Consider the following 26,338-nt stretch of genomic DNA (forward strand, 5'->3'; position numbering starts at 1 on the left):
CAATACCAACAACACTGGAGAGCAATACGGTGAAGTACTAGGCTGGACAAGACCCTTTTCCAAGAGGTCTTTCACTTGGTTCATAATCTTTTGATTCTGTACTCCGCTCACACGGTAAGGTGGCCGATTCGGTGGCGTGCTTCTGGGTATCAGATCAATTGGTCTGATCTTCAGGCCCTCTGAAAAGCAATCGGCATGAGGGTGGAGAAAAATGTTGGCGTTCCTTTGATCAGGTCAAAACATATTCAACCTTTATCCATCGTTCAGTTCTCTCCCAAAAGAATGAGTAAGACACTGAAGTTCATTAAGTACAATCTCTAAGCCCTTCATTTATCAAAGTCGCTTTCTCGGCCCGGTAGTCAACCACGGCGTAGTTCTTGTGGTACCAAGGGATCCTGAGTACAACGGCACTCGCGTGCCCTGAATACCCCTGTCATTGCAAACAAAGTTTGCCAATGCTTGGTGTAATGGAAACATCCCATCCGAGTGCGAGTCGAACTACATCCGCCTGTGGCGTCAGTCTGTCGGGCGTAATTCCAAATCGAGCTGCCAATTCCAAGTGAAAAGAAGTTGGCCTTGGCTCCTTCAAAAGAGCTTCCTCATCCTTCACTTTGCCCCAAAAAGCGGCAAAGTTTGTACTTTCATTCATTTGATTCGGTGCAAGTCCCACGCCATGTGGTACCATTTCTGCTTTTTTATCTGCCTTTTCTGCCACGCTCCTCAGCTGCTCTCGAACTCTCAGGCCTGTCGTCGTTTTTTATCATTCTGTTCTTTCTGTTTTCTCTGGGTTGCTCTTTTTCTTTCTACTTTCATTCCCAGAAGTCTGTTCGGCTCGTTGTGTCATGGCCTCATCTGTGGGGTAGGTCAGACTGCCAGAGTAAATGGCAAAGCCCCGCTTCGCATGACTCATCAACTCCTAAATAGAAGCTGACTTCTATTCCAAGCAGTGACTCGGATTTCTGTAGGTAGACCCAAGGTAAACCGCTCAATCTGTTCTCTGAACGAGATATTCTTGAATGAAGAGGCGGGTAGAAAAGAGCTCCAGAATCTTTCACAATAAGCATTGATTGTATCTGTCTTGGTCATCCGAAGATGGTTCCAAGCAGCTCGTATATCTCGTTCATATTCTTGCGTCAACCAAGAAGAAATAAAAAGCTTCTTAAGTTTCAGCCATTTAACTGGCGCAGTCTTGTTTAAAAGAAGCGTGGACCACCAAGTACGAGCATTCCCCTTAAAGTAAGAGGCAGCTCTCCGAATCTTGGAGTGCTTTGAATAGCGTTGTCCCGCGAAAGCGATGTCAAATTGTTGTATAAAAGACAAAGGCTACGAAGTATCTGAGTATCCTGAAAAGTATCAAACTTGATCGAGTGGCCACCTTCCTTAAACTCTCGGACTTTCTTGCTTTTATCTTCGAGAAAGTCATACTGGTTAGCTTTATAAAACTTCTTCTTGTTCGCATAAAAGTTTCCGTCATCGGAATCTGAGCTGTCTGTAGACGAGTCCTCAGTAGAATTGTCAGTCTCTGGGCGAGATGTAGCCTTCTTTGCCTTTTTCTTGCCCTTTCCGAAGCTTTGTTTCTTGCTTCGCTTTTTGCTTTTCCTGTCTTCTTTGCTCGAGTGTGAAGAGCTAGAAGAACTGTCAGAAGAAGAAGAAGAAGAAATGGGTAGGCCTTGTCAAATGTCGACCGACGACCCAAATATCCCGGGAAGTCAGTGCCTTTCTTCTACTTTTTGCCGTGCTTTTTGCCTTTCTTTTGCACGTCGAAAAGCTGAGCAATCCGTGTATCAACCACGTTCTCCAGTTTCTTCTCCGTATATTTCTTGGAGGCAGAAGGTTTCTTGAGAGCGGGTTTCAGGAGTGGTGTTGTGGTTCTTTGCCACTCCATCTGTACCTCTTCCAAAGAGGTCTGGTTCATATATTTTTCCATCTTCGGGTCCTTGGCAACATTGAGCATCATCTTTGTTGCATCGCCAATCAATTGACGACGCTCCATCTCTCTTTGCTCTGCTTGAGTAGGCCGAGGCGGGCCATACTCTCTGTCTGAATCTTCGTTGTGATCCCAGCCCGCATCTCCAGATGCAGAGGGAGTCGACTGATCATTGCCTGAAGCCATAGGTGTCGCGGAAAAAAATAAAATTTCGGGGATCGGATTTCCCGTAGAAGAGAAATCGGCCGTGCTCTGATACCACTGTAACAGACTTGGACACTCCAAGTCAAGAATCAACCTCGACAGCACCAAATAACCACTTCAAAACAAGTCACAGATCACAATAGATGTACACTGGCCCGGCGGAGTTCCGTGCCTAGAGATATTGGCCCCAAAGACTGGCGCCCCTTTCGGTATTTCTTTTTATATTAATCAGATCAAAGTACAAGAGAGTGGCTAGGGTTTCACTCTCAGGCTCTGCGTCCAGATGCTCTCAGAAGTGAAGCCCTCACCACTTATTTAAAGATACAAGGGATGCCCAAAAGCAGAGCCCCAAAAGCTCATAATTTTTCCAAAATTTTTTTAAATTTTTTTTTTCAGTCTCCACGATTTTCGGAAATTAGTGTTTTTCGCAAAAATTAGGGTTTGCAGGAATTTTAGGGTTTTTGGTAGAAATTAGGGTTTCTGCTATCCGTAGCCACGTCAACACTTTGTGACAGGGTCGGGGTCTATGACGCAAGTCCTCCCACAGATGCCCACAACTCGGATCCGTTGGAAACAACACTCTGCTACTAGCGGGGCCTCTATTGCAACTCGCTATAATCGTCCCCCACCCTGAAGCTCGAAGAACAGGGCTGGGACAGTCTCTGAGTAGGCCCTGACTGAAATGAGAACCTCCAGTCGTGTGAAGGCTCCCATCCACCGGGGTGCTACTGGCTCGAGAGGCGTGAGCCACTCAGCTGGAACTGACTCTGAGATGTCTTGACATCCTTGTGAACTTAAGAACCCAAGACCACAAGAATCCACGAGAACCCAAGACTTCAATGGATGGTCATCACTCGAAGCGGAATGGATACTTCCCTTGGAGGTGATGAGCATGAGAGAGGCGAAGAAGAATTTTCCCCACCAGGAGGTTTTTCCGACCCTCCCCCTTCCCCATCTACGCCAAGGATTGCACTAACTTCTATGGAGGCTTTGGATCTGATGTTTATGGAAAGGAACTTAGAACGCGAAGCAAGAAATGCAGAAAGAATAGCAGAAATGAATCGCAGACACGCAAAAATAAAAGCAGAAATGGATCGTAGGCATGCAGAAGACAAAGCAGAAAGAGAAGCAGAAAGAAAGGCAAGACAAGAACAGCGCGAGCGACACATGCAAGTGTTCTTGCGACTCTTTTCTCAAGTGCCACCACAGATGCAAGAGATTCAGGAGACGGAGACTCTCTCAGTCTCTTCTTCTCCAAAGCATGACACACAAGATTTGCATGATTGTGAGCAGCATGATGATTTGAATGACAATGATTTGCATGATGATGATTTGATTGACAATGATCAGCATGATGATTTGGATGATAAAGACAAGCATAATGATTTGCATGATCAAGATATTACTTCTCACGAGCATGATGATTTGCATGATCAAGATGTGATTTCTCACAAGCATGATGAGTTGCATGCAGAAGATGTGATTGTTCACAAGAAAGATGATGTGTTAGTGGATACTTTTTATAGCGAAGCTAACCTCGTTGTAGATTCGATCAATCACAAAGAACCGATCTTGGCTTTCGAGTCAAGGTCCAAAGAACCCCCACATGACGATTCGATCATTCAGGAAGAATCGATCTTGGCTCTCGAGCCTAGGTCCAAAGAACCCTCGCAGGAAGTATTATGTGTTCGCATGATTGATACGCACGCATTGTTTGCTTGTTTCATTCGTGATCGTTTCTTGTATTTTAGTCAGCGTCTTTATGTGATCCCTTTTCCTAGGCATGACATATTGTACGTTGAGCACGTTTCACTCATGAATGAGCACGAATGTATGCGGATTGTTCATGAAAAGTTGAAAAGTATGCATTCAAGGAAGTCAGATTCCATGTCTCTTCCTTGGCATGACACAGCTCTAGAAAGAGCACATGAAAGTATGAGCACCAAGCATTGGCATTTCTGTTGTGAATTGCCACAGTTGATTGTTTTAGATCATCAGAGAAAGATTCGATCTCATTGTTTGCGTGTGTGTGGTGAACGGTTTGGCGCTCTGTCTCTTTGTTCATCTACATTGCATGCACAGTCTTTTAGGAAGACAAGATTTTTTCCACTCACTTTACATGGAATAGGTATGTTCATGGTTTTGTGTTGGAAATGGTTTCAAGAATTTTCAGCCATGGAGATTCTTGAAGGAGAAAGAAGCATGACTCTAGATGAAGTTGAAGCATCGAAAGAGCCACAAAAGACTTTGTGTCTCTTTCGGCGCGGCCCAAAGAAGCAAGGGTTGCAGACCTTTATGAAGTTCAAGTACTGCACGACCCACACATGAGAGTGGACCGGCGAAGAGTCCCTTCCAAGATTCCGGATGCTATTGGCGATCTCCCTCAATGCCATACAGTTCGGTACCAGTACCTCACTTTGAAAAGGAGTGGATGTCACGTGACACATCCAACCTTATGTGTCCGTGGACAAGCTACCTCACGACCAAGGTTCAGTCAGTCTAGAATAGGAAGTGGTCTGGCACTTTTGTGAGTCTATTCGTAGACCGTGGATGCCCAGTCACTTAGTGTAGATGCATATCCTCTGGTTGCACATAGCATGATCATAAGCATTTCCATCAGAATGCGTTTCACGTGAGTCTTCTAAGACCCTTCGTGGGTGATGTGCCAAAAGATATGCCAAATGAAGATCAGCCAAAAGTTGAGGAACTTGATGAGATCGTGGTACCTGAGCAAGTTTTGGCACATAAGGATAGAAAAGTTAAAGCACAAGTTGCAAGACGTTATTTGGTGAAGTTCAAGAACTATCCGCCTATGGATGCAAAGTGGATGGAAGAGCATGAACTGTCAGAGTCACCAAATGTATTGCAGCTTTACCTTGAAGCCTTTGGGTTACAACCTACCTATTTCCCAACCCAACGTGTGCAAAGGAGGGGTAATGATAGAGCTAGTACACCAAATGTACATATGAATTCAATGTAATAGATGGAAATGTCAAAAGTATGAAGGTCTCATTAAGTCCTTTGTATCTATGTGTTACGATCTTTCTTGCGGATACATGCGATGATAAAAGAGTGTTAATAGCACAAGATCATCAGTGGCGTGTATTTATGGTATGCAATCGAGGATGTTTGCGATTTCAAGAGGACGTTTGTCACGGGGACGTGGCAGCTGTGAATTGTCACGAGGACGTCACAAGTGCTAACTTTAGTTGTTGGTTTCTTTCCAATGGGGTTTATTTTATTTGTTTTGAGACCCTCTTTTTGAAGTAGCAAACGGTTGGACATTGTATGGCCAATGTGAACGGTAGATTCACCCGCAGACTGGAAGTGGTCGGCATTGGAATTCATATGGTAAGAGGATGTCTAGGCTCAGAGCAAGATCATATAGGTCCCCCCGTCGCACTTAGCAAGTTAGTGGATACTAGGAAGTGAACTCAATAAAGGCATAAAGTCAAGGTGGGACTATCAACAAAAAGTATCCGACAGATGGGCCACATTGCACTTTTGGATGCGGTCCCAATGAGGATAGATGGTCAAATGACCACTAGGAGCCCAACGGAATCATTTCCTAAAATTTAGGGAATTGCTATATTGGGCCGCGAAATGTGTTCGTGTCATTACCTCCGGTATGACTAGGAGAACGCTTTACAACTCTGCCGTGAAGTCAACTCGGTGACCAGTCGGGAGATTTCTAGGCGGCAACCCCGAAACGAGAAATGGCTTGTAAATGCGCCAAGTGGCAGAATTTCATGAGCTTGCCCCATTCAGAAAAGTTGGCACTGAATTTTAAGCTGAGAGGAGCCTCACTTTGCTTTCTGTCACAGGTTAAGAGCTATGGAGCTCTTTCTTTCTCTCCCATGTACAGTGTGGTGCTAGGAGTGATGCCCTGCACACTACACACTGCTCTCTCTCACCCCTACGTGCAGTTATGTGATGCCCCACAAGAGGGCTCTTCATTTGACTGATGTACAGCTGTGTGGGTTCATGCTTTTGTGCTGAGCCAAGAGCCTCCTTGAGCAGGAACAGGGGTAGCTAGCTGCTACTCCAAAGCAGGCACCGGTGAGGGTCATAACCTCACCGTACAGGTGCAAATTCAGCGCTGTGTATGCGCAGAAAATTGACTGTTTTTCAGCCATACGGACGCCAGAACCCTTGGGAATCATTCCCCACTGGCAGAGGACAGCTAGGGAACTGTTTGGGGCTGAAAACAGGGCTAAAACCAGTAAATACAGCGAGCTGAATTTACTGTTTTTGGGCACGAATCAGAGGGTTTACGCAGTGCAAGTGAGATCCAGCAGGGGAATTGATTTCGCGCAAGTTTTGGGGTTGTTATGTTGCCGAAATTTGGCCAAATCAGGTAGTATCTAGAGTGATACAGGTAAAGGATTTCCAGAACTCTACTTTGTAATTTACCCTCTCAAAGAATAAAGAAATACCGAAAGGGGCGCCAATTTTGGGGCCTACAGGTTGTCGGCGCTTGCTCGGAGCATTCTAGCTTCCGAGCCGTGTGTGTATTCAAGTGTTAATTCCCGTCACAGGTTCCTTTGCACGTTCTCTGTCTGTGTGTTTAAAGTAAAGAATTTCGGGTGAAAGCCAACACCTACCGCCCTACGGGCCGGTTTCATCTGTCCCCACTCCTACAATCATCAACATGACTCTAGAAGAAGACCAATGAAGGAAAACTAGAGCTTTGCATATAAGAGTAACCGGTCTAAAAGAACGAAATGATGTGGAAGGGGAAGTCGAAGAACTTCTCTAGATGATGGGTAGTGAGGCTACTTATACAAAGGCATGGAGGGTAGGGAAGAAGACACAAGGAAATGGGGAGACTTCAAAAGAGAGAGCTTTAATCATTCTTTTCCCATCCATGGAGGCAAAGAAGCACTTCTTGAAGAGGCGTCCTACACTAAAGAAAACGGGCATATTCCTTGGAGATGACCTCACTCTCACACAGCTTGCACATATGAGAGGTAATGCGAGAGATTCAAGCGGCAAGGGAGAAGAGAAAGACGGCCTTCTACAGAGATGGTCAGGTGGTGATTGTAGAGCGGCGCTCCACATGACGGTGCGAGACCTATGGGACCACACTCAAAGTTGCCACTTGGAATTGTAATGGATCTATGCGCCTTGATGTGGGTGCTTTTGAGGATAGTTCTATGGGAAGAGACATCGTCTTCTACTCTTAAGACACATCAGTGGATTTAGATGGGAGAGCCTATAGATAGGAGACACGATCAGAGACAGAGGGCGGGGCTCAGGAGGAGTGGTGGTGTTATTTAGGGAGGATTTGCAGCCATTGATACATATAGCCCGCAGGAATGAGCAAGCTAGGTACATGTGGGTGAGATTGAGAGCAGAGACATGCAGATATGTTTACATTGACATTTGCTACTTTCCCCCGAGTACGTCAGTTTATGCACCACCCAGAGGATAGTCCCCCTTTTCTATTTTGGATGATGACATATGGGAGTTCTCTAGAGATGATGACATCATCATTCTAGGGGATTTCAATGCTAGGACTGCCCATCATCAGACATTATTTTATGATACTTCACAGGAGATGCTGAGAGAGTTGGATGTTGCAGAGACGGGCCTATCCAGACTATCACAGGATGGGGAACACACTGAGTATGGACGACACTTGATAGACATGGGGACTGCACATGGATTGGCCAGCCTACAAAGATTTACCGCTGCGGGGGTTTTACATGCTTTCTACACAGACATGGAGCCAGCACAGTGGATTATGTCATGGCACAACCGAGCCTCATCTCTAGTATCCAGGATCTCACAGTTGGACCTAGACCTGTTGGTGTGGTAGTGGATCATGCTCTTGTGTCGTTGACCATCTCTTTTTCAGTTTAGTGTAGCACACAGACCAGGGGCAGCAGCCCCTATTTGCTACACCTTCACGCGGGAGACAGACTCTGTATACATAGATGGGATCTACAGACGCTTGTGCACGGAGGAGCCAAGGCGACCTCTGGAGGAGCTTACTACTATACTGACACAGACACTACATGATGCAGCAGAAGAGGCATACCCATATACCCAGCCTGAGCAGAGACGCCGTTCGGGGAGCATGCCCCAGAACAGCTGGTATGATGAGAAATGCCGGGACACTGGAGCTAGATTTCAGAGGGAGGTGCTTTTGGGGGACATCGCTCGCAGACAGTCATAGATTGACTTCCGACACCTAGTGCGGCGGAAAAAGAGGGCATTTTTGGCTCGCCTAGAGCAGGATCTATGCCAGCTATTCTTGAGTCAGGACTCATGTGAGGCATGGCGGCTCTTTCATGAGCACCCCCCCCCCCCCCCCCCCCCCCCTTCCATCACTTCTATAGAGGCCTGGGGCCAGTACGTATTATCTCTGTACACAGTGCCTGAGCAGCCCCCCCTTCCCGACCCCCCCCCGATCCATGCCCACACTCGTGTGCTTTTTTCACCGCTGAGATGGTGAGGCAGGCCATTGACAAGATGAGGACTGAGAGAGTATATGACCATGATGGCTTAGTGGCTGAGCATTTCACGCATGCCAGAGATCTACTAGCAAAGCTTCTAGTAGTTATGTTTAACCATGCCATGTGTGAGGGCTTGCCTGATACTTGGAGCCTATCTACTATTGTATCTATCTTCAAGTCGGGAGAGCCTATGGAGCTTGGGAATTATCGCACTGTCATGATTGGACACACATTGGCACGGTTGTACGCATCTATTCTTGAGCAGCAGCTGAGTAGATGGGCAGAGAGCGAGGGGATACGTGTAGCCGGGTAGGCAAGGTTCAGGAGGGGTTTTTCTACTCTTGACCATATCTTGACACTCAGAGCCATCATGGAGGAGGGCAAATCACATGGGAGACAGATCTATTGTAGCTTTGTGGATTTCCGCAAAGCATTTGACACAGTACCCAGAGCTAGATTGATGCGCAGATTATTGCAGATGGGAGTACCCACAGAGCTCATTTGGGGGGTCATGGCATTATACAGGTCAGTAGTGGGGCATGTACACACCTCAGAGGGTCTATCCACACCGGTTCACTCAACTATTGGGGTGAAGCAGGGTTCCCCGCTCTCTCCTACTCTATTTGGTATGTATGTGGATGAGGTTTTTGACTACATTGAGAGAGATGGTGGTGATAGAGGTGCTCATCTGGCAAGGACATGGATTCCACTATTGTTATATGCTGATGATATTGTGTTGATCTCCGACTCTCCGGAGGGGATGCAACGTCACTTGGATGCTTTGCATAGGTTTGCCCAGGAAAGTGGTTTGTCCATCAACCTTAGTAAAACCAAGGTCATGGTATTTAATACCACCCCACAGTGGATCAGGAGGTCAGTGCCCGCATTCACATACGGCCAGGAGATAGTGGAGTATAGAGATGCTTACACTTACCTTGGAGTGGTTTTTAGTGGGCCAGCATTTTCATTGAGGAGGGCAGCATAGACTAGATTGACCAGAGCCCATGTAGCATTGGGTAGATTGGAAAAGATGTGTTCACAGGTTCAGTTTCAGCAGCTTCGGACGAAGCTCTGGCTCTTTGACACTTTGGTGGCTTTTGCATTGCTTTATGGAGCTGAGATTTGGGGACCTTCATTGGATCATCACGGGAGGACAGACCGCACTGATGGATGGGGGGACATGGAGAAGCCTCTGGTCTCTATGATCTCGCGGCTCATTAGAGCTAAGGCTTCAGTACCACGTGCTATTGTCCGAGCAGAGCTAGCTGCCCCCCCACTAGTGGTTTAGGCGCTCACCAGATCTGCCTCCTTCATACACCGCATGTGGGAACTTCCCAGAGACAGATATGCCCGCCTTGCACTTGAGTCCTCTCGAGAGTTAGCCATGCAGGGAGATACAGCATGCTGGTATGGGGAGATGACATCATGGTTTCAGGCACATGGGTTGAACATAGATAGATTGCCTCCCTTCCAGTACTCACTGGATGCACCCTCTCTGACTCTTACACAATCCGAGATCACCAGGCTCATCCGCCAGGACCTGACTCAGCTAGACACCAGGAGACATGGATACAACCAGCACATTAGCTGGGCACAAAGATGGCTTTCTATAGAGAGCATCTTCTCCAGCTTACAGAGGATGGTTTTGTGACGAGGCCAATATACATGGACACTCACTTGTCTTACGATATGCTATTGGCCAGATACGCACATCTTCACACCAGCTACGGATCGTGACTGGGAGATACAGCGGAGTACCAGCAGAGGCCAGGACATGTCCCTTGTGTGACATCAAGCTTAAGACAGAGTTGCACTACACATGCCACTGCCCCATCTACTACGAGATACGAGGCCGCGTCCATTGGTTGTTCAAAGAGGGCTTTGGACCACTCTCCAGAGTCATGCGGTACGAGGATCAAAGATGCCTGGGTTTGTTTTTGCTTGAGCTGCGCAGACACAGAGAGAGCTTGATGAGAGGAGAGGCTAGCCAGTCTCAAAGACAGATCACAGACTTATTTAGAGCTGCCACTGGACACCCGAAGGAGCTACTACCATAGCAGAGCTCGTCGCCTCACACCAAACGCACAACGAGCGACCGAGCGACTGAGTTGAGGAGATCCAGACGTCCACGACTGCGGAGGACTACACAGCATCGACGGAGGCTGCATCAAAGGATTCGGATCACTTTGGCCGAACATGCATGACGCCTTGTCAGACTACTGGCCATGGAGGAGATTGATGAGATCTGCCAGCGATCGATGCTGGATCTCTTTTGATCTAGCTATCCTAGCTAGCTGCTTAGTTCACACCTAGCAGTTTAGGATTTCATAGTATTTTATTTTGTCATTTTGTTATCTTGTTACTCTGACTTTGTATCAAATCCACCACATTGTAACTTTCTGGTCTCATAGGTCACTTTGGCCTTTTGAAGACGTTAATATAACGTTTCATTTCATTTCATTTCATTTCTCTCTCTCTCTCTATTATATATATATATATATACACACACACACACACACACACACACACACACACACACATGTATGTATATGTACATACATACATGTATGTATATATATATATATATATATATATATATATATATATATATATATATATATATATATATATATATATATATATATATATGTCCATCATATCAACAGACCTCACCAATTCCAGCAACAACCTCTCCAGCTCCAGCTTTATGGGATATTTTACTACCAGAGCAATCACCAGAAACAGTTGAAGAACCAACACCCAAAGGTAATCTACTCTCCAAAGAAGACATACAAAATCTTAAGGGGATGATCACCTCATTCAAGCAGCAAAAGATGCAGCTAAAGATTTAGCCACAGTTAGAAGAATCTACAGAAATAAATTTGGCTGATAAAACAAAAATTGGCAATAAAGATACCCTACCTCCAAAAGCGGATATCATGGTAATTAGCAAAGCTCCTTTCAAAAGAAAATTACCCCCAGCTTCCTCGTCTAGAGAGATAGGATCAAGCTCTTCATCAATTAAAGATAAAGAGTCTAAAACTAAAGATAATGTCTCTATTTCAGTTTAGGGAATTGGTGAAGAACATAGACAAGATATCTTGGAATCTCCAGCAATCAATATTGATGGTATTCCGGTAGAAGATCTACCATTTCTAACTCATGCAGAAAAGGTAGACTCCTCTATCCTTTATTCCCATAAGAAAGAAGAAACTATTCTAGATCCAGAATACCCTCTCGGTCCTCAGACTGATAAAGATAAGGCCAAATGGATCAATATCAATGTGACAATACTTAGATCATTATGGTATAGAGACTGGGAAAAGTTTTATGTTGATTATGCAGACTCTGATTCAGAAGCAGAAATCTCTGAAGAAGCTGACCCTCCGAAGCAATTGGATGCTGAAGAAATCAAGACAATTAACCTTGAAGCCATAAAGAAAGCATGGATCAATCCAATCGACAGACAGGTTCAGCAATGCATTGATGATCCAACAGAGCTTCAAGTCTTTGCTCAAATAATAGATGATAAGTATATCCATGAGAAAATCTCAGAAGAATCATCTATACAGAGCAACGGAAAAGATAAGCAACCATTAGTAGAACGGTTCTCCCCAACAACGCCCAATCAGAAACCTCTGGCCACTCAAGCTTAGTTCTCTCTAAACTTGACAAACTTCTAGAAGACATTGATGACATCCGAACCACCATGTGTTACAACACAAGGTTAATTCTGAATAATCATCAAAGTCTTACAAAGATCGTCGAAAAGGTATAGGAGTTTATCTCCTCACAGCAAGAAGAAATTCAAGAACCAATAAATGGAGATAACAATCTCTCACCACTAAAAGGAGTCTCCATTACAATAATTCTGAATACAAAATTTAAGAATTCTCTCAATGCTATATTAGATACATGAGCCAGTTTGACACTCTTGAATGAAAGGTTTGTTCCCGAAAACTACTGGGAGAAACTAGATGAACCATTTCTGATCAAATGTGCTAACAAATCTGAAGAGCCAATAAAAAATCGGGCTAAATTATGGTTATTGCTTGGCAAAGCCAGAATACCTATCTTTGCCTATCTCTGTTCTCAACCAAGTTATGATATGATCATTGGCAATGATATTCTGGACAGTTTATAGCCTATCACCTTCAACAACGAATATTTCACATTCCGATGGAAGGAAAAAGGTCATCATACAACTATCTTGCATCAGCTTCAGTATACCATTCCTTCACACGAATGGCAACTGTATATCTCAACGAGTTTAACCTAGTTCCAGCGGCCACCCAAACTGAAGTTGCAAATGTAACGCCAACAGATTCCTATCTGGCTATCCGACGCTCCTTCAAGAAAAATAAAAAATATAAAAATCCAAAGGAGAAGCCGTTAGATCATTGCCAACGACGCTCTCTACTTTCGCTATCCCGACGGACAGAGCCAACTCACTCTAGAGGCGGGGTGGAATAACATCATCGCTTACCTAAGCGAAAAGAATCTGCCATATTTCACTTGCCTGGCTTGTGGATATTGCTTGATCATTGTTGACGGGAATAAAGCTTTTCTTGCAAAGCTTCCTCCTGCACATGTATCGACTAAAGCATCCAAAGCAATTGCTTGAAAACCTTTTGGCTTGATTAGTAATCCAACAATAGGGATGGCCACATTGTTATCATTGACGATTTGTGTTTCGTTAGCCATATTCATTTTTGTAAATTCCTTTGTTTCCTCTGGCTGAGGCTTGGGTTGCTTGAACAGGGTTATCAAATCTTTAAGATTTTGAATATCTTCTTCAGATAGTTGATTAGCTCTTGAAGTTGGCTCAGCTAGTTGTTTTCCTTTGGAAAACCTTTTCCATTGTTGCGGGTTGAAGGGAGTAGGCATGAAGTCTTCTAAGCTTATGACATTCATTGCAATAGGGCAATCTTGAAAGCTTGAGTCAGAGTCGTAACTGCTTTCTTCTGTTGAAGGCATTTTGCTTTCAAGTTGAGCAATACTGAACTCGAAGTCAGAGATATCTGAGGAAGATATCTCAGAGTACCTATATCCATCTTCAAGAATAATATTCTTGAATGCTACGGAATTTTTCTTCTTTGGACATTTTGAAGCCCAATGACCTTGTTTGCGACAAATAAAACATTTATTGTCATTCTTTGAGGATTGTAGACATGTAGTAGTGTTAGTGTGTATACGCGCTTCACCAGGGGCACTTTTCTCCCACTGGGTTTTTCCCCTTGGACATCCGGTGTGAAAGGACACCTTATCTCTTAGGGTTTCATATAAGCTTTGTAGCTCTGAGTTTGTATATACACTATTATTCCAATACAGAGAGAGAGACTACAGAGATCTCGTACACAAGCTCTGTGTCTTCTCCTTCTCCATCTTCTTCCTACTCTGAGTTGCTGTCTTCCTTCTGTTTCCTGTTTCATCATCTTCAACAATTGGTATCAGAGCAAGGTGATTTCCAGAGCCTCTACTTGCGTTTTCGCGTCCGCGCGCGCAATCGCAGTTTTCAGGCAGTTTTCGGAAAATTTGCTCGTGGGAGCATCCTCGACGTACTGGGAGTATTCTGATTAGGTGACCTGGGGTTTTACCCCCCTTTCGAAGCCGTTCGAGCCCTCAGAATTTTGTTCTGAGCAGCGTAGAAGAAGTTACTTTTTGGAGGCGTTTAGATCAAGAGGGTGTGCTTTTTGACAGATTTTCTTCAGGTAAACAGTTCTTTTGGGAAGCAGCTTGTCTTAGATTTTGTGTAGAGTTTTGCTTGGATTGGAGAGGAGATTTGTGAATCTCTTGGAGGTTCTTTTGCTCTCTTGTGTGCATCTACAGTATGGCTCAATCTACGGAGAAAGAGATTTTTGGTGCGTTTACATCCGAAGACAAATTGGATGGTACCAACTATTCTCTTTGGTCTTTTATGGCCAAAAATGTTTTGGTTGGTAAAGGATTGTGGGATTATGTATCTGGAGATGAAGTTCGTCCAGGTAGCATTGCACCTGCCACGCCTGGTCGTGGTGCAGCTGGTGGTGCAGGACCCTCACAAGTCACTCCAGAGCAAAAGAGATGGGATACTAAAGATGCACAGGCTATGGCTGTGATTGCCTTAACCATAAAGAGGACAATCACAACACATCAGATCTTGCAGAACTTCTGAGGATGCTTGGAACACTCTGCAAGCTATGTTTGGAGGAAGAAACGCTGCCAGAATAGAGTTTTTGAAGAAACAACTTGACAAAATATAGATGGACGAAGGTGACGATATTGTCGAGCATCTTACAAAAATCAGGGATCTTAAAGAGCAATTGCTTAGCATTGATGAAGTGATTCCAGAGAAGGACTTGGTTTCCAAAACACTCAATTCACTACCACCATCTTATTTGACTTTTCAGACTTCTTTGACTCTGTCTTTGCGAGCTAATCCTGACCCTCTTCATTTTGAAGAGTTAGTGGCTTTGCTATTGCAGGAGGATCAATCACGTAAGAACAAGTCTTTACAGGTGGATGGTATGGATCATGCTCTTGTTGTACAGAACAAAAACAAGGGTAAAGAGAGTGCTCATCACTCCAAGTCTAGTGCATGACAATCTTCAGAGAAGTCTAAAGGTGATTCCGACAAGTCCAAGAAGAAAGGTAAATGTCACTACTGCAAGAAACCTGGTCACTACATTAGTGAGTGTAAAAAGCGAATTGCTAAAGAAAAGAAGAAAGAGTCAAGTTTGGTTGTTTCAGCTTCTGGTGATTCTTCTACAGCTAAAGAAGAGTCTGCAAACTTTGTGCAGGATTCTTATGCTTTTGTAGTATGTTCAGATTTTTCTGCTTACAGTGTTGACAAGACACAAATGATTTGGTACTTTGATAGTGGTGCATCCAGGCATATTACTTCAAGGAAGGATTTGTTTTGTTCATTGGATGCAGCTCTAGCAGGAAAGAAGGTGACATGTGCAAATAATGCTTCTTATCCAATCAAAGGCGTTGGTAAGATTTTGATTACCATTTCAGATGGTTCAGATTTATGCTTGCCAGATGTCTTATATGTTCCAGGGATCAAGAAGAATTTGTTGTCTGTATCCTCTCTTGCAAAAAATGGTCTTCGGGTCATTTTTGAGGATGACAGATGTGTTGTACGAGATCGAGAGAATGGTTATTCTCTTATCACTACAGGTACGCTGGACAATGGACTATTTGTGCTAGATCGTTATGAAAAGCAGATTCAGGTATGTATTGCAGAAACAAAGACTCAGGCCATGCAGGATGCTGAGTTGTGGCATGCTAGATTTGGGCATGTTGGTTATGGCAGTTTGATGACTTTACAACGTCATAATATGGTGCATGATTTGTCTTTATTGGAGATGCCACCAAGACATGTATGTGAAGGTTGCGTTCTTGGAAAGATGCACAGATTTGCATTTTCGCAGGATGGTTCAGTTAGAGCGACACGAAAGTTGCAGCTTGTACACAGTGATGTATGTGGTCCTATGAGGACGCCATCTATAGGAAACAGCCTTTATTTTGTGACCTTCATTGATGACTTTTCCAGGTTTTGTTGGGTGTATCCACTCAAAGCAAAGTCAGATGTGTTTGCAGTTTTTCAACATTATGTCGCCATGGTTGAAAATGAAACAGGTTGCAAAGTACAGACTCTTCGTACCGATCGAGGAGGTGAATAAATGTCAGGTGCATTTAAGGATTTTTTGGGAAAGAAAGGCATTAAACACCAATGCACTATGCCATACACACCACAACAGAATGGTGTTGCAGAAAGGAAGAACAGGTCTTTAATGGAGACGGCTAGATGTATGCTCAAGGCTAAGAGTTTGCCTCATAAGCTATGGATGGAGGCAGTTTCTTGTGCAGCACATGTTTTGAACAGGTGTCCTACTCGTGCCTTGAAGACCATTACTGCATATGAAGCTTGGTATGACAGAAAACCTTCAGTCGGTTATCTTCGTGTTTTTGGTTGTCTTGCTTATGCTCACATCCCTCAGCAGTTACGTGGGAAGCTTGATGATAAGGCAATCAAATGTATATTTGTGGGGTACAGTAGTGGAAGTAAAGGTTATAGACTTTACAATCCTGCTACAAACAAGATTTTTGAAAGTCGTGATGTAATTTTTGCAGAAACTACTGCTCAACCTATGGTTGCTTTTGATGTACCTCATATGCAGACACATGATGTATTTGAAGGTTTGCTTCCTTCTTTTGTGGAGAATCAAGATTCACAACAGGTTGATAATCTTGATCAATCTTTTGATCAGCATGTGACACCTCATGATGTAGAGGAAATTGTGCGTGAAGAGCAAGAAGTTCTCAGGGAAGAAAGAACCTTGCCTAAATGGGTTCAGAAAACTTTGCAGGATAGCAAGTTGGATGCACCGTTGCCACGAAAAACACGTGCTGGTACTACTTTTGGTAGAGAGCAAGTAGATTTGGCTTGCTTTAGCACTCTTTGTGATGCAGATGAGCCTGATTCATTTGAACAAGCTTTAGAGTGTGTTCAGTGGAAAGATGCTATGCAGCAAGAAATTGATTCTATTCATAAGAATCATACATGGGATCTAGTGGACTTGCCTACAGGTAAAAAGCCTATTGGTACAAAGTGGGTTTTTAAGGTAAAAAGGAAACAAGATGGTACTGTTGACAGGTACAAAGCAAGGCTTGTGGCAAAAGGCTATGCGCAACAGAAAGGCATAGATTATGATGAAACCTTTGCTCCTACTTCTCGTGCGTCCACAGTTAGATCACTAGTTGCAATTGCTGCTCATCATGGTTGGAAAGTGCATCAGTTGGATATCAAAACTGCTTTTTTGAATGGTGATTTGCAGGAAGAAGTTTATGTAAGTCAACCAAGTGGTTTTGTTGTAAAAGGTCAAGAGCAAAAGGTATGTAGATTGCGTAAAGCTTTGTATGGTCTCAAACAGGCTCCAAGAGCATGGTATGAGAAGATACATACTTATTTGATTGGCCAGGGATTTCAGAATAGTCCAACAGAAAGTACTTTGTATGTCAAAAAGAGAGATGGAGTTCTCATTATGCTAACACTTTATGTGGATGATATGCTTCTTACAGGCAATACTACAGATGAAATTGAAGCATTTAAAGATGCTTTGAGAAAAACCTTTGAGATGTCTGATCTTGGTTTGCTACATTATTACTTGGGTATTCAGTTTGTGCAATCAGAGGATGGCATATACATGTTGCAGGCAAAATATTTGCATAAAATTTTGGACAAGTTTGGTATGCAAAATTGTAAGCCAATCTCTACACCCGTAGAAACTGGATCAAAGTTGAGCATGCATGATGTTGGAGAAACTTTTGATGTACATACTTATGCAGCAGCGGTTGGTTGCTTGATATATTTGGCAGGCAACACTCGTCCAGACATTCAATTTGGGGTTTCACAAGCAAGCAGATTTATGCACAGCCAAGGTATGCATCATTGGCAGGCTATGAAGCGCATACTTCGTTACCTTTCAGGTACCCCTAATCTTGCCATGTTCTTTCCAAGGGGGGATATGTATGGAAAGCACAGTTCTATGCAGCTTCTTGGTTACAGCGATTCAGATTGGGCTGGTGATTTTGACACACGACATTCCACAAGTGGCAACTGTTTTTTCTTGGGAAATGCATGTATATCTTGGCTAAGCAAGAAGCAACCCACAGTGGCTACATCAACTTGTGAAGCTGAGTACAGGGCAGCTTTCACGGCAACAGTGGATTGTGTATGGATACGCAGGTTATTGGCAGATCTTTGTGAGTGTCAACAGGCACCCACTACCATTTTCACTGACAGTCAGAGTGCTATAGCAGTTGCAAGGAATCCAGTATTTCATGCAAGAACAAAGCACATAGAGGTTCACTACCACTATGTCAGGGAAAGGCTACATGCAGGGGAGATCACACTAACTTACTGTCCTACACATGATAACATTGCAGATCTATTTACGAAGGCGTTATCACGAGAAAAGTTTGAAGCTTTCCGAAAAGCTTTGGGCTTACTCTCATACACATGATGATCTGCTACCTTGTACGGATTCACACTATCACTACAGGGGGGATTTGTAGACATGTAGTAGTGTTAGTGTGTATACGCGCTTCACCAGGGGCACTTTTCTCCCACTGGGTTTTTCCCCTTGGACATCCGGTGTGAAAGGACACCTTATCTCTTAGGGTTTCATATAAGCTTTGTAGCTCTGAGTTTGTATATACACTATTATTCCAATACAGAGAGAGAGACTACAGAGATCTCGTACACAAGCTCTGTGTCTTCTCCTTCTCCATCTTCTTCCTACTCTGAGTTGCTGTCTTCCTTCTGTTTCCTGTTTCATCATCTTCAACAAGGATGTGTACTTACGTATTCTGAAAAACCTGTGCTTGGGTTTCCTTCTAAAATTCTTCTCCTTCTTTCACTTCTTTGAATGCTTGCAGGAACATTTTTTCTTTTTGTTTGCACATCCAAAATCTCTGGAATAGTAATTCTGTTTACAGAATTTCTTCGAAGGTTTGGAATCCTTCAATTCTTTTTGTGCCTGCTTTTGAATACAGAGTTCCTGTATGACCACTTGTAGAGCTTGGATCATATCTCCAAGAGTTGCTGTTTGGAGATTTAGATTTTGGTTATCCAGCTTTTCAATAAGGAGCTTTGTAATTGCTTTAGGTAGTTTGTGCACAAATTCTGCTTTGATTTCCTCAGAATGGTATTTTCTTGCTTTGTATATCAGGTTTGTGCAATAAATATAAAAATCCCAGATAAAGGAGAAGTTACAGATCTGAGCCTCATGAAAGGCTTGTAAGGTTAGCGTTGCTTGATCTTCTTGATGTCCAATGAATTCTTTGTATATGCTTTCTATCAGAAGTAAGGAGACGAGGCATTACCACCAGGTCGTAAGATAGAGTTTTTGATCTCTAGAGGTAACATTTCCCACCACCATTTAAGGATACCTGTAAAACCATTAATTGCAGCTTCTACTGCAGTTTGTTGTCGCATTCGCCCAAATAACATTTGCTGATAGATCCAATTATGCATGTATTCTAGAACAAGAATGATATTTTCTTGTTCTAAATTATCAATGTTGTAAAAGGTAATGTCACCTACCTTTTTTATACCTTGCACAAATTGAGGATTTTTAGGAGCTCGGACAGCACTTGTTGAGGCTTCTTCCATAGGTTCATCTTTTTCCATTTGTAATGGCACTAGAGGGATTTCCGCTTGTGAATCATCAATTTCTGATTCTTCTTGAGAAAAAGGATTGTAAAATTCTATTGGAGGAGATGGAAGGTTGTCATGAATAATTTCTGCTTGAAGGCCATTGTAAACTCTTTCATCGTAGAAAGAGTCAAATTGATCCCAGTCACCATAGACAAATGCAGGACCATAATCTTTAATTCCAGCTCTGTGTTCTGCCGTTGACATGTCCCATATTGGCTCGAGTTGGTCTTCAGTCCATTTGTAGTCGATGGATTCTATGGTTACACCTTTAGGGTTTTTGGATGGCGGTTTACCTGTGTTATCAATTAGTTTGTTGCGATTTTTGTGGCAACAAGCAAGAGTGTAAAGATCTCTATCATCTTCATCAAATAAGCCACTTCGTGGCTGGTAATAAAGCTGCTCCGCAGCTTTCCAGTCTTCCCACCCCGGTTCAATGTCTGAAGAACTATCCTATTCTTGTTTAACATTCAAGACATTAAAGGACAGATTTTTGCCAGAGTGACCAGAGCGACGATGCAATGAGAGTTTATAGAAAGAGAAGTAGGGTAGCTCTAGGGAAGAGGGGACAATTAAATCTGTATGTAAAGAGGAGGGAGATGTGTCAAGCTGTTGTTATAATTGAATTTACATATTAGCAAGTTTATGAGTAGACTCAGTAATCAGCTTATGCAATTCATTCAATTGATTTTCAAGCAAACAGTATGGTAATTGCTTTGCAGCAATTCGGGGCGAGGTTTTGCTTGATCAGGCATAGTTACATAAGGAGCTATAAAGATTTTATCGATGTCAGAGACAATAAAATCTTTTCCTTCGATCATGCAAAACTGGATAGTAAAAGCAGATGAGGAAGAGTCTAATTTTCCAATGAGTCTTAAGCAATGCCTGCAAAAGGTTTTGTCTTTATTTTCAAAGGTTTCCCAATCCTTTATTTGCATAGCTCTAGACTTTGTAGGGGCTTTATGTACAATAGCGGAAGAAATGGGCTTCTGTGAACTAATTAAGTAATTAGATGAATTTATACTATCTACACTTAGAACTCTATTTATAAGTTCTGTTTGTAGTGTAGGCTGTATATCGGCTGCCCAATTTTTTGGTAGTTTAACATGGGACCATGCAATTTGATCACAGCGAAGTATCTGAGAATGATCGTCTGAGCGCATAATGATGTTTTACCCTTTATGATCTTTTTTCTCATTCGCTGTCAATTTTCCTTCATATATAGTTGGTAACCCGGAGTTAATTGCTCTTCCTGAAACAGAGAAGGCAATTTCTACATTGGGAGTCAGATGCTTTAGATCGCAGTCAACAATTTTTTATTGCAAGAGTTAAGGCTTCGCCAAAATATGGGTCGTCTAACGACACATTATAGTTTGAGCGAACTTGCAAATAGGCAGGTCCATCTGCAAGGTTGCTTTCAATTCCTCCAAGGAATTGATCCTGCAAATTTTTGTGTCTGGTATTTAAAATTATTACTAAACATGACACAGCTAGGCCTGCTCTAAAAAGGGGATTTACAGTTTTCTCACGTGTTGCTGTAGATTTTTGGCTTGGAGTGTCCAAGTCTATTACAGACGTTTCTTACCTATTTAGCACACATTGTCAAGTTTTGAAGATTGTGGTGGAATTGCTGGTAGTGCATTGTTCCAGGTTTATGTTGTATAGCTTATTCTACAAATCCATAAGTGCTGTTGTAAGATCTTAACGTTTAGGAATCAAGCCTTTGCGGTTTGTCTCATTTCCTCGTGAATGAGAGTTCTGACAAAATTAGGTGATTTTCATTCAACTAAGCCTCTGTAAAAGGCTGTTTGTGTCTCAAGTATATGTACATGCATGTCTGAAGTGTTTTCAATAGTTAGTAAATTTATTGCTTTCTGAGATTATGAAGGCACGTTTCTACTTATGTAATAACTCATCGGGCTGATTTTCAGGCATTGAGAAATGGCCTGGGACACAACTGCACAGCCACAACTATCGTGTTCCACAGCCTTTTGCTGATCAGGTCAATCTTGATAAAAAATAAGTGAAGTATGTTAAGAATTATCAAAGGACTTGAATTATTTTGAACTTGGTACCAGCAGGGCTTGAGATATGAGAACACTTACTTTGCATGAACTTCAGGGTTTACATTCGATTCAAGCTAGGTTATATAGCATCCAAACTTCTGGTGTTATCAGGCATGCAGTGTGTGTGACCTTCATGGGTGCAGACGTCTCCTTCCTTTGTAGGTCTGCTCGATTATCGTTTGCTCCCAGACTCGATCCTGATTGTACTGCTTGACATAGAATTAGATAAGACTTTAGGGAATGGCCTAATTTACTTTGAATGGACTAGAAGGTTGCATAATGAAAACAAATTACACAACGTAAACCTTTGCAGAGGATGACCTTGCGATGGTGGTTGGCACTGGCCATGCCAAACTACGTTATTCAAAACTTGAATGAAAGTTTGCGCGCCTTCACGTTTGCTTGAAATACAAGTCATAATAAAGTGCTAACCACGTGAAGCATGGGATACAAGCCTTATAAAGTGTGTTTTTGTGGTGAGTAGTAGTTAATGTCACACTTGGAGTGTAGACCATTTTGAAAATAGTCTAGTGTAGTGACTCATAAGCAATGCATCTGCATACATAGTGCTGTTCACTCTCAATCTCCTCTTAGCCTTCAAATCCTCTTTACTCTGGGGTTACTTGCAGCCCTGCCAGCCTCATCTCTAGCCTATGCAGTGAAACCCAGTCGCTGCCTTAATCTTGTGTGGCATATCTGTACCCAAGTATCCCAGCTCTAAATGGACCCATCCTCCAGTGTGGTCAGGAACTGATATAAATAGTACAGCATTTTCGGTGGAAGAGGTTGTGCACAATGAAATTCACATCTTTCCCATATAGAACTGTGACCTGTCATACGTCCTGTCAGAGAACCTGATTCGTCCCACACGTGGGAGAGGTAGAAGATGGAGAGTTAGGGTCATAGTGGAAGGGTGGTAGATGGTCTATGTCCAAATCATAAGAACTGAATTGCTGTGCCTCCTGTGCATACCCTGATCTTCTTTCCCCTGCCTCTGCTAACTTTCTTGATGCCATCAGAGCTTTGTATGAGAGCTTTCCCATGGTAGCTCTCTCATCCTTTGTATGAAACACACTATGTGGAACAGAGCCTCCACTAGCATGGGTGAGGCAGCCAACTCTGCTCAGATGAAATCACGTGGAACTGAGGGTTTGCCATCACATCTGTCCACTGTGAGGCAGTTAGTCCAGGGCCCCAAGCAGCTGCTGCATACATCATAGCGTGCGTGACCAAAGTGTTAGATAGCCACCCCTCTATGCGGGCCTACTGAAAGTTGCCTGGTGGCACCAATGTTCTAGATTGCCAATGCTGCATACTCCCGACTGAGCTCGCCTCTGGCTGCACTCTTTATGGAGACCCTCGTGTGCCGATGAAGGTGACTCCCAGGTAGATGTATGTGTCAACTACCTCCACCTGACCTCTTCAGCTCTGCTCCTGAATTGTCAAAATGTGTAGAAGATCATGACTTGATTTTCTCAGCATCTCTGCCTAAAAAACTCATCCAAAGCCTAAAGGTGCTGTTATAGCCCTACAATTTGCTACAAATCAAAATGATTTCATCGGCATGAAGCGTTGGAGTACTTGAGAAATCGATATTTTCTCCACCCGCACAAAGAACCACCTTCAGTAAAGAAAAACGTACAACCCTAATGCCCATTGTTCCCAATCACTCTTGCTTCTAACTTGAGAATGAACTAGGTAAAATGAGCATGTTGCAATAAAGTCACTGATTGGAAGTGACTGAGTTAGAAGTACTTATTAAGAAGTATGAGATTGGAGATGTATGTCTGTCTTTTTGGCTTGAATCGCCTATCCAATTGAGTTTGAAGCATCCCATCTAGTCGTGCCACTGAGAGAGGCTATAACTTGAAAGATTTTGATTTTCTGTATTTATAATTGGGTGTTTATTGAACTCCCACCTTCTTTTGGATAGACTAAATCTGTATAGGTGCATCAAAAATCACAACTAAAAACCAAGTAACATAAGTATCTTTTGCAATTGTAATTCCTAGTTAGATTGATAATATGATTATTTGCTAAGAAAGTCATTGAAGTTTCTGAACTTTGAAAGGTTCTGAAAACTGATTCAAAACAACGATATTAGGTTGAATAACCAATGCATGATATATCTTCAAAAGCTTCAGGATATATGAGGTCTTAATATACCTGTGATTGCATCGAAACAACTAACAAACATAATCAATTATAAATTCGAGTGACGTAATGTCATTTTTTTTTCTTTTAATAAACCCAAATACAACTTTACTAGGATCATATACATCTCCAAGAGAAGGGTACGGGTATGCAACAAGCATCTTGAAATTATTGACATCTAGGGACGTAGCATCTGAAGATGGGGTAAATGTATTTCTCCCTGGGGAGCTTGTTGAGTTGTCACAGGCGGAATGTATAAATCTATTGTATTGGGGATGACGAGGGCTTCTCTTAGTACTACTAATTTTTTGGCGATCTTGATCTTATGATAGCCACTTTTTAGATCGATTCTACTAAAGCATGAAAAACCTTGTAGCCTGTCAAGTATATCATCGATCTTCGATATTTGAAACTTGTTTTTGATGGTGATTTTGTCAAGAGTTCTGTAGTCAATGTACATTCTCCAAGGTCCATCTTTCTTCAAAACAAGAAGCACTGGTGAACAAGAAGTCGATGTACTAAGTTGAATCAGACCCTTTCCGAGAAGTTCTTATACTTGGTTCAATTGTGCACTGCCAGGTATCAAATCAATTGTCTGATCTTCAGGTCTCTTAGGAGGTAGCTCTCCTGGAAAACCTTAAAAGAAACAATCGGCTTGAGCATGCAAAAATTCTTGGCGTTCTGTTTTAACTGTGACAAATTTGAAGTTTTAAGTTCTTTCAAATCTCTCAAAAAGATCGAGTAAACAAAAAGACTGGATTTCATTACTCTAGAAATGACCGAAGACGATACAAGCGGGATGGACTTGCCCTTCAATTTTACATCTAGGATAATTTCTTTGTCCTTCGTATTCTTCAATGTTGCCTTTCTAGTGCAATAGTCGACCACGACACGGTTTTTGTGGAACGAGGGTAAGCACAAGTGTACGTCACACCCCTCAAGTGGCATGATATAGAAGTCCTCGTGCTCTAGATACCCTCGACAACGCAACCACAATTTGCCATTGACAAATAAAATGCTGACATCATGCAGAGGTGAAACCGGCCCGTAGGGCGGTAGGCGTTGGCTTTCACCCGAAATTCTTTACTTTAAACACACACACAAAGCACTTTGCAAAGAGAACCTGCGACGGGAGTTAACACTTGAATACACACACGGCTCGGAAGCTAGAATGCTCCGAGCAGATGCCGACAACCTGTAGGCCCCAAAATTGGCGCCCCTTTCGGTATTTCTTTATTCTTTAGGAGGGTAAATTACAAGGTAATTTCCTGGGAATCCTTCACGTGTATCCACCTAGATACCATTTGATTTGGCCAAATTTCGGCAGCATAACAGTCCCAAAACTTGCGCGAAACCAATTCCCCTGTTGGAACTCGCTTGCACTGTCGTATACCCTCTGATTCCTGTCCAAAAACAGTAAATTCAGCACGCTGTATTTACTGGTTTTTGCCCTGTTTTCAGCCCCAAACAGTCCCCTAACTGTCCTCTGCCAGTGGGGCACGATTCCCAATGGTCCTGGCGTCCGTACGGCTGAAAAACAGTGAATTTACAGCGCATACACAGCGCTGATTTTGCACTTGTACGGTGAGGTTATGACCCTCACCAGTGCCTGCTTTGGAGGAGCAGCTAGCTACCCCTGTTCCTGCTCAAGGAGGCTCTTGCCTCAGCACAAAAGCATGAATCCCACACAACTGTACATCAGTCAAATGAGGAGCCCTCTTGTGGGGCATCACATAACTGCACGTAGGGAGAGAGAGAGAGCAGTGTGTAGTGTGCAGGGCATCACTCCTAGCACCACACTGTACATGAGAGGGAAAGAAAGCACTCCATAGCTCTTAACCTGTGACCGCTTGCAAATGAGGCCTCTCCCAGCATAAAAATTAGCGCCCATTTTTCTACAAGAGGAAAGTTCACCAAAATGTGACACTCGGCGCATTTTCAAGCATTTTCCCGTTTCGGGTTCGCCGCTTAAAAATATCCCAACCGACGCGTCAGTTGACTTCGTGGCAGAGTTATAAAGTGTTCCCCTAGTCATACCGGAGGTAATGACGCGAACACATTTCACGGCCCAAAATAGCAGTTCCCTAAATTTTAGGAGATGCTTCCGTTGGGCTCCCATTTGTCTTCTGACCATCTATCCTCATTGGAGCCGCATCCAAAAGTGCAATGTGGCCCAAGTGTCGGATACTTTTTGTTGGTAGTCCCACCTTGACTTTACGCCTTAATTGAGTTCACTTCCTAGTATCCACCAACTTGCTAAGTGTGACGGGGGGACCTATATGATCTTGCTCTGAGCCTAGACATCCTCTTACCATACGAATTC

At 43.1% G+C, this 26,338-nt stretch overlaps 1 protein-coding gene across 2 annotated transcripts in view; it reads left to right on the forward strand.

The window, feature by feature from the left end:
• Positions 1-26,338, forward strand: part of LOC147463689 (flavin-containing monooxygenase FMO GS-OX2-like) — a 130,349-nt gene that overhangs the window by 50,895 nt on the left and 53,116 nt on the right. For both annotated transcript variants that reach the window (XM_086490202.1, XM_086490208.1), the window contains exon 2: positions 21,727-21,797. In XM_086490202.1, coding sequence (XP_086346328.1) covers positions 21,727-21,797 — 71 coding nt within the window. The remainder of the gene's footprint in view (positions 1-21,726; positions 21,798-26,338) is intronic.

Source organism: Adiantum capillus-veneris, chromosome 2 (genome assembly GCF_014529385.1).
Source record: "Adiantum capillus-veneris isolate H3 chromosome 2, ASM1452938v2, whole genome shotgun sequence".
In the NCBI taxonomy this organism is placed as follows: domain Eukaryota; kingdom Viridiplantae; phylum Streptophyta; class Polypodiopsida; order Polypodiales; family Pteridaceae; genus Adiantum; species Adiantum capillus-veneris.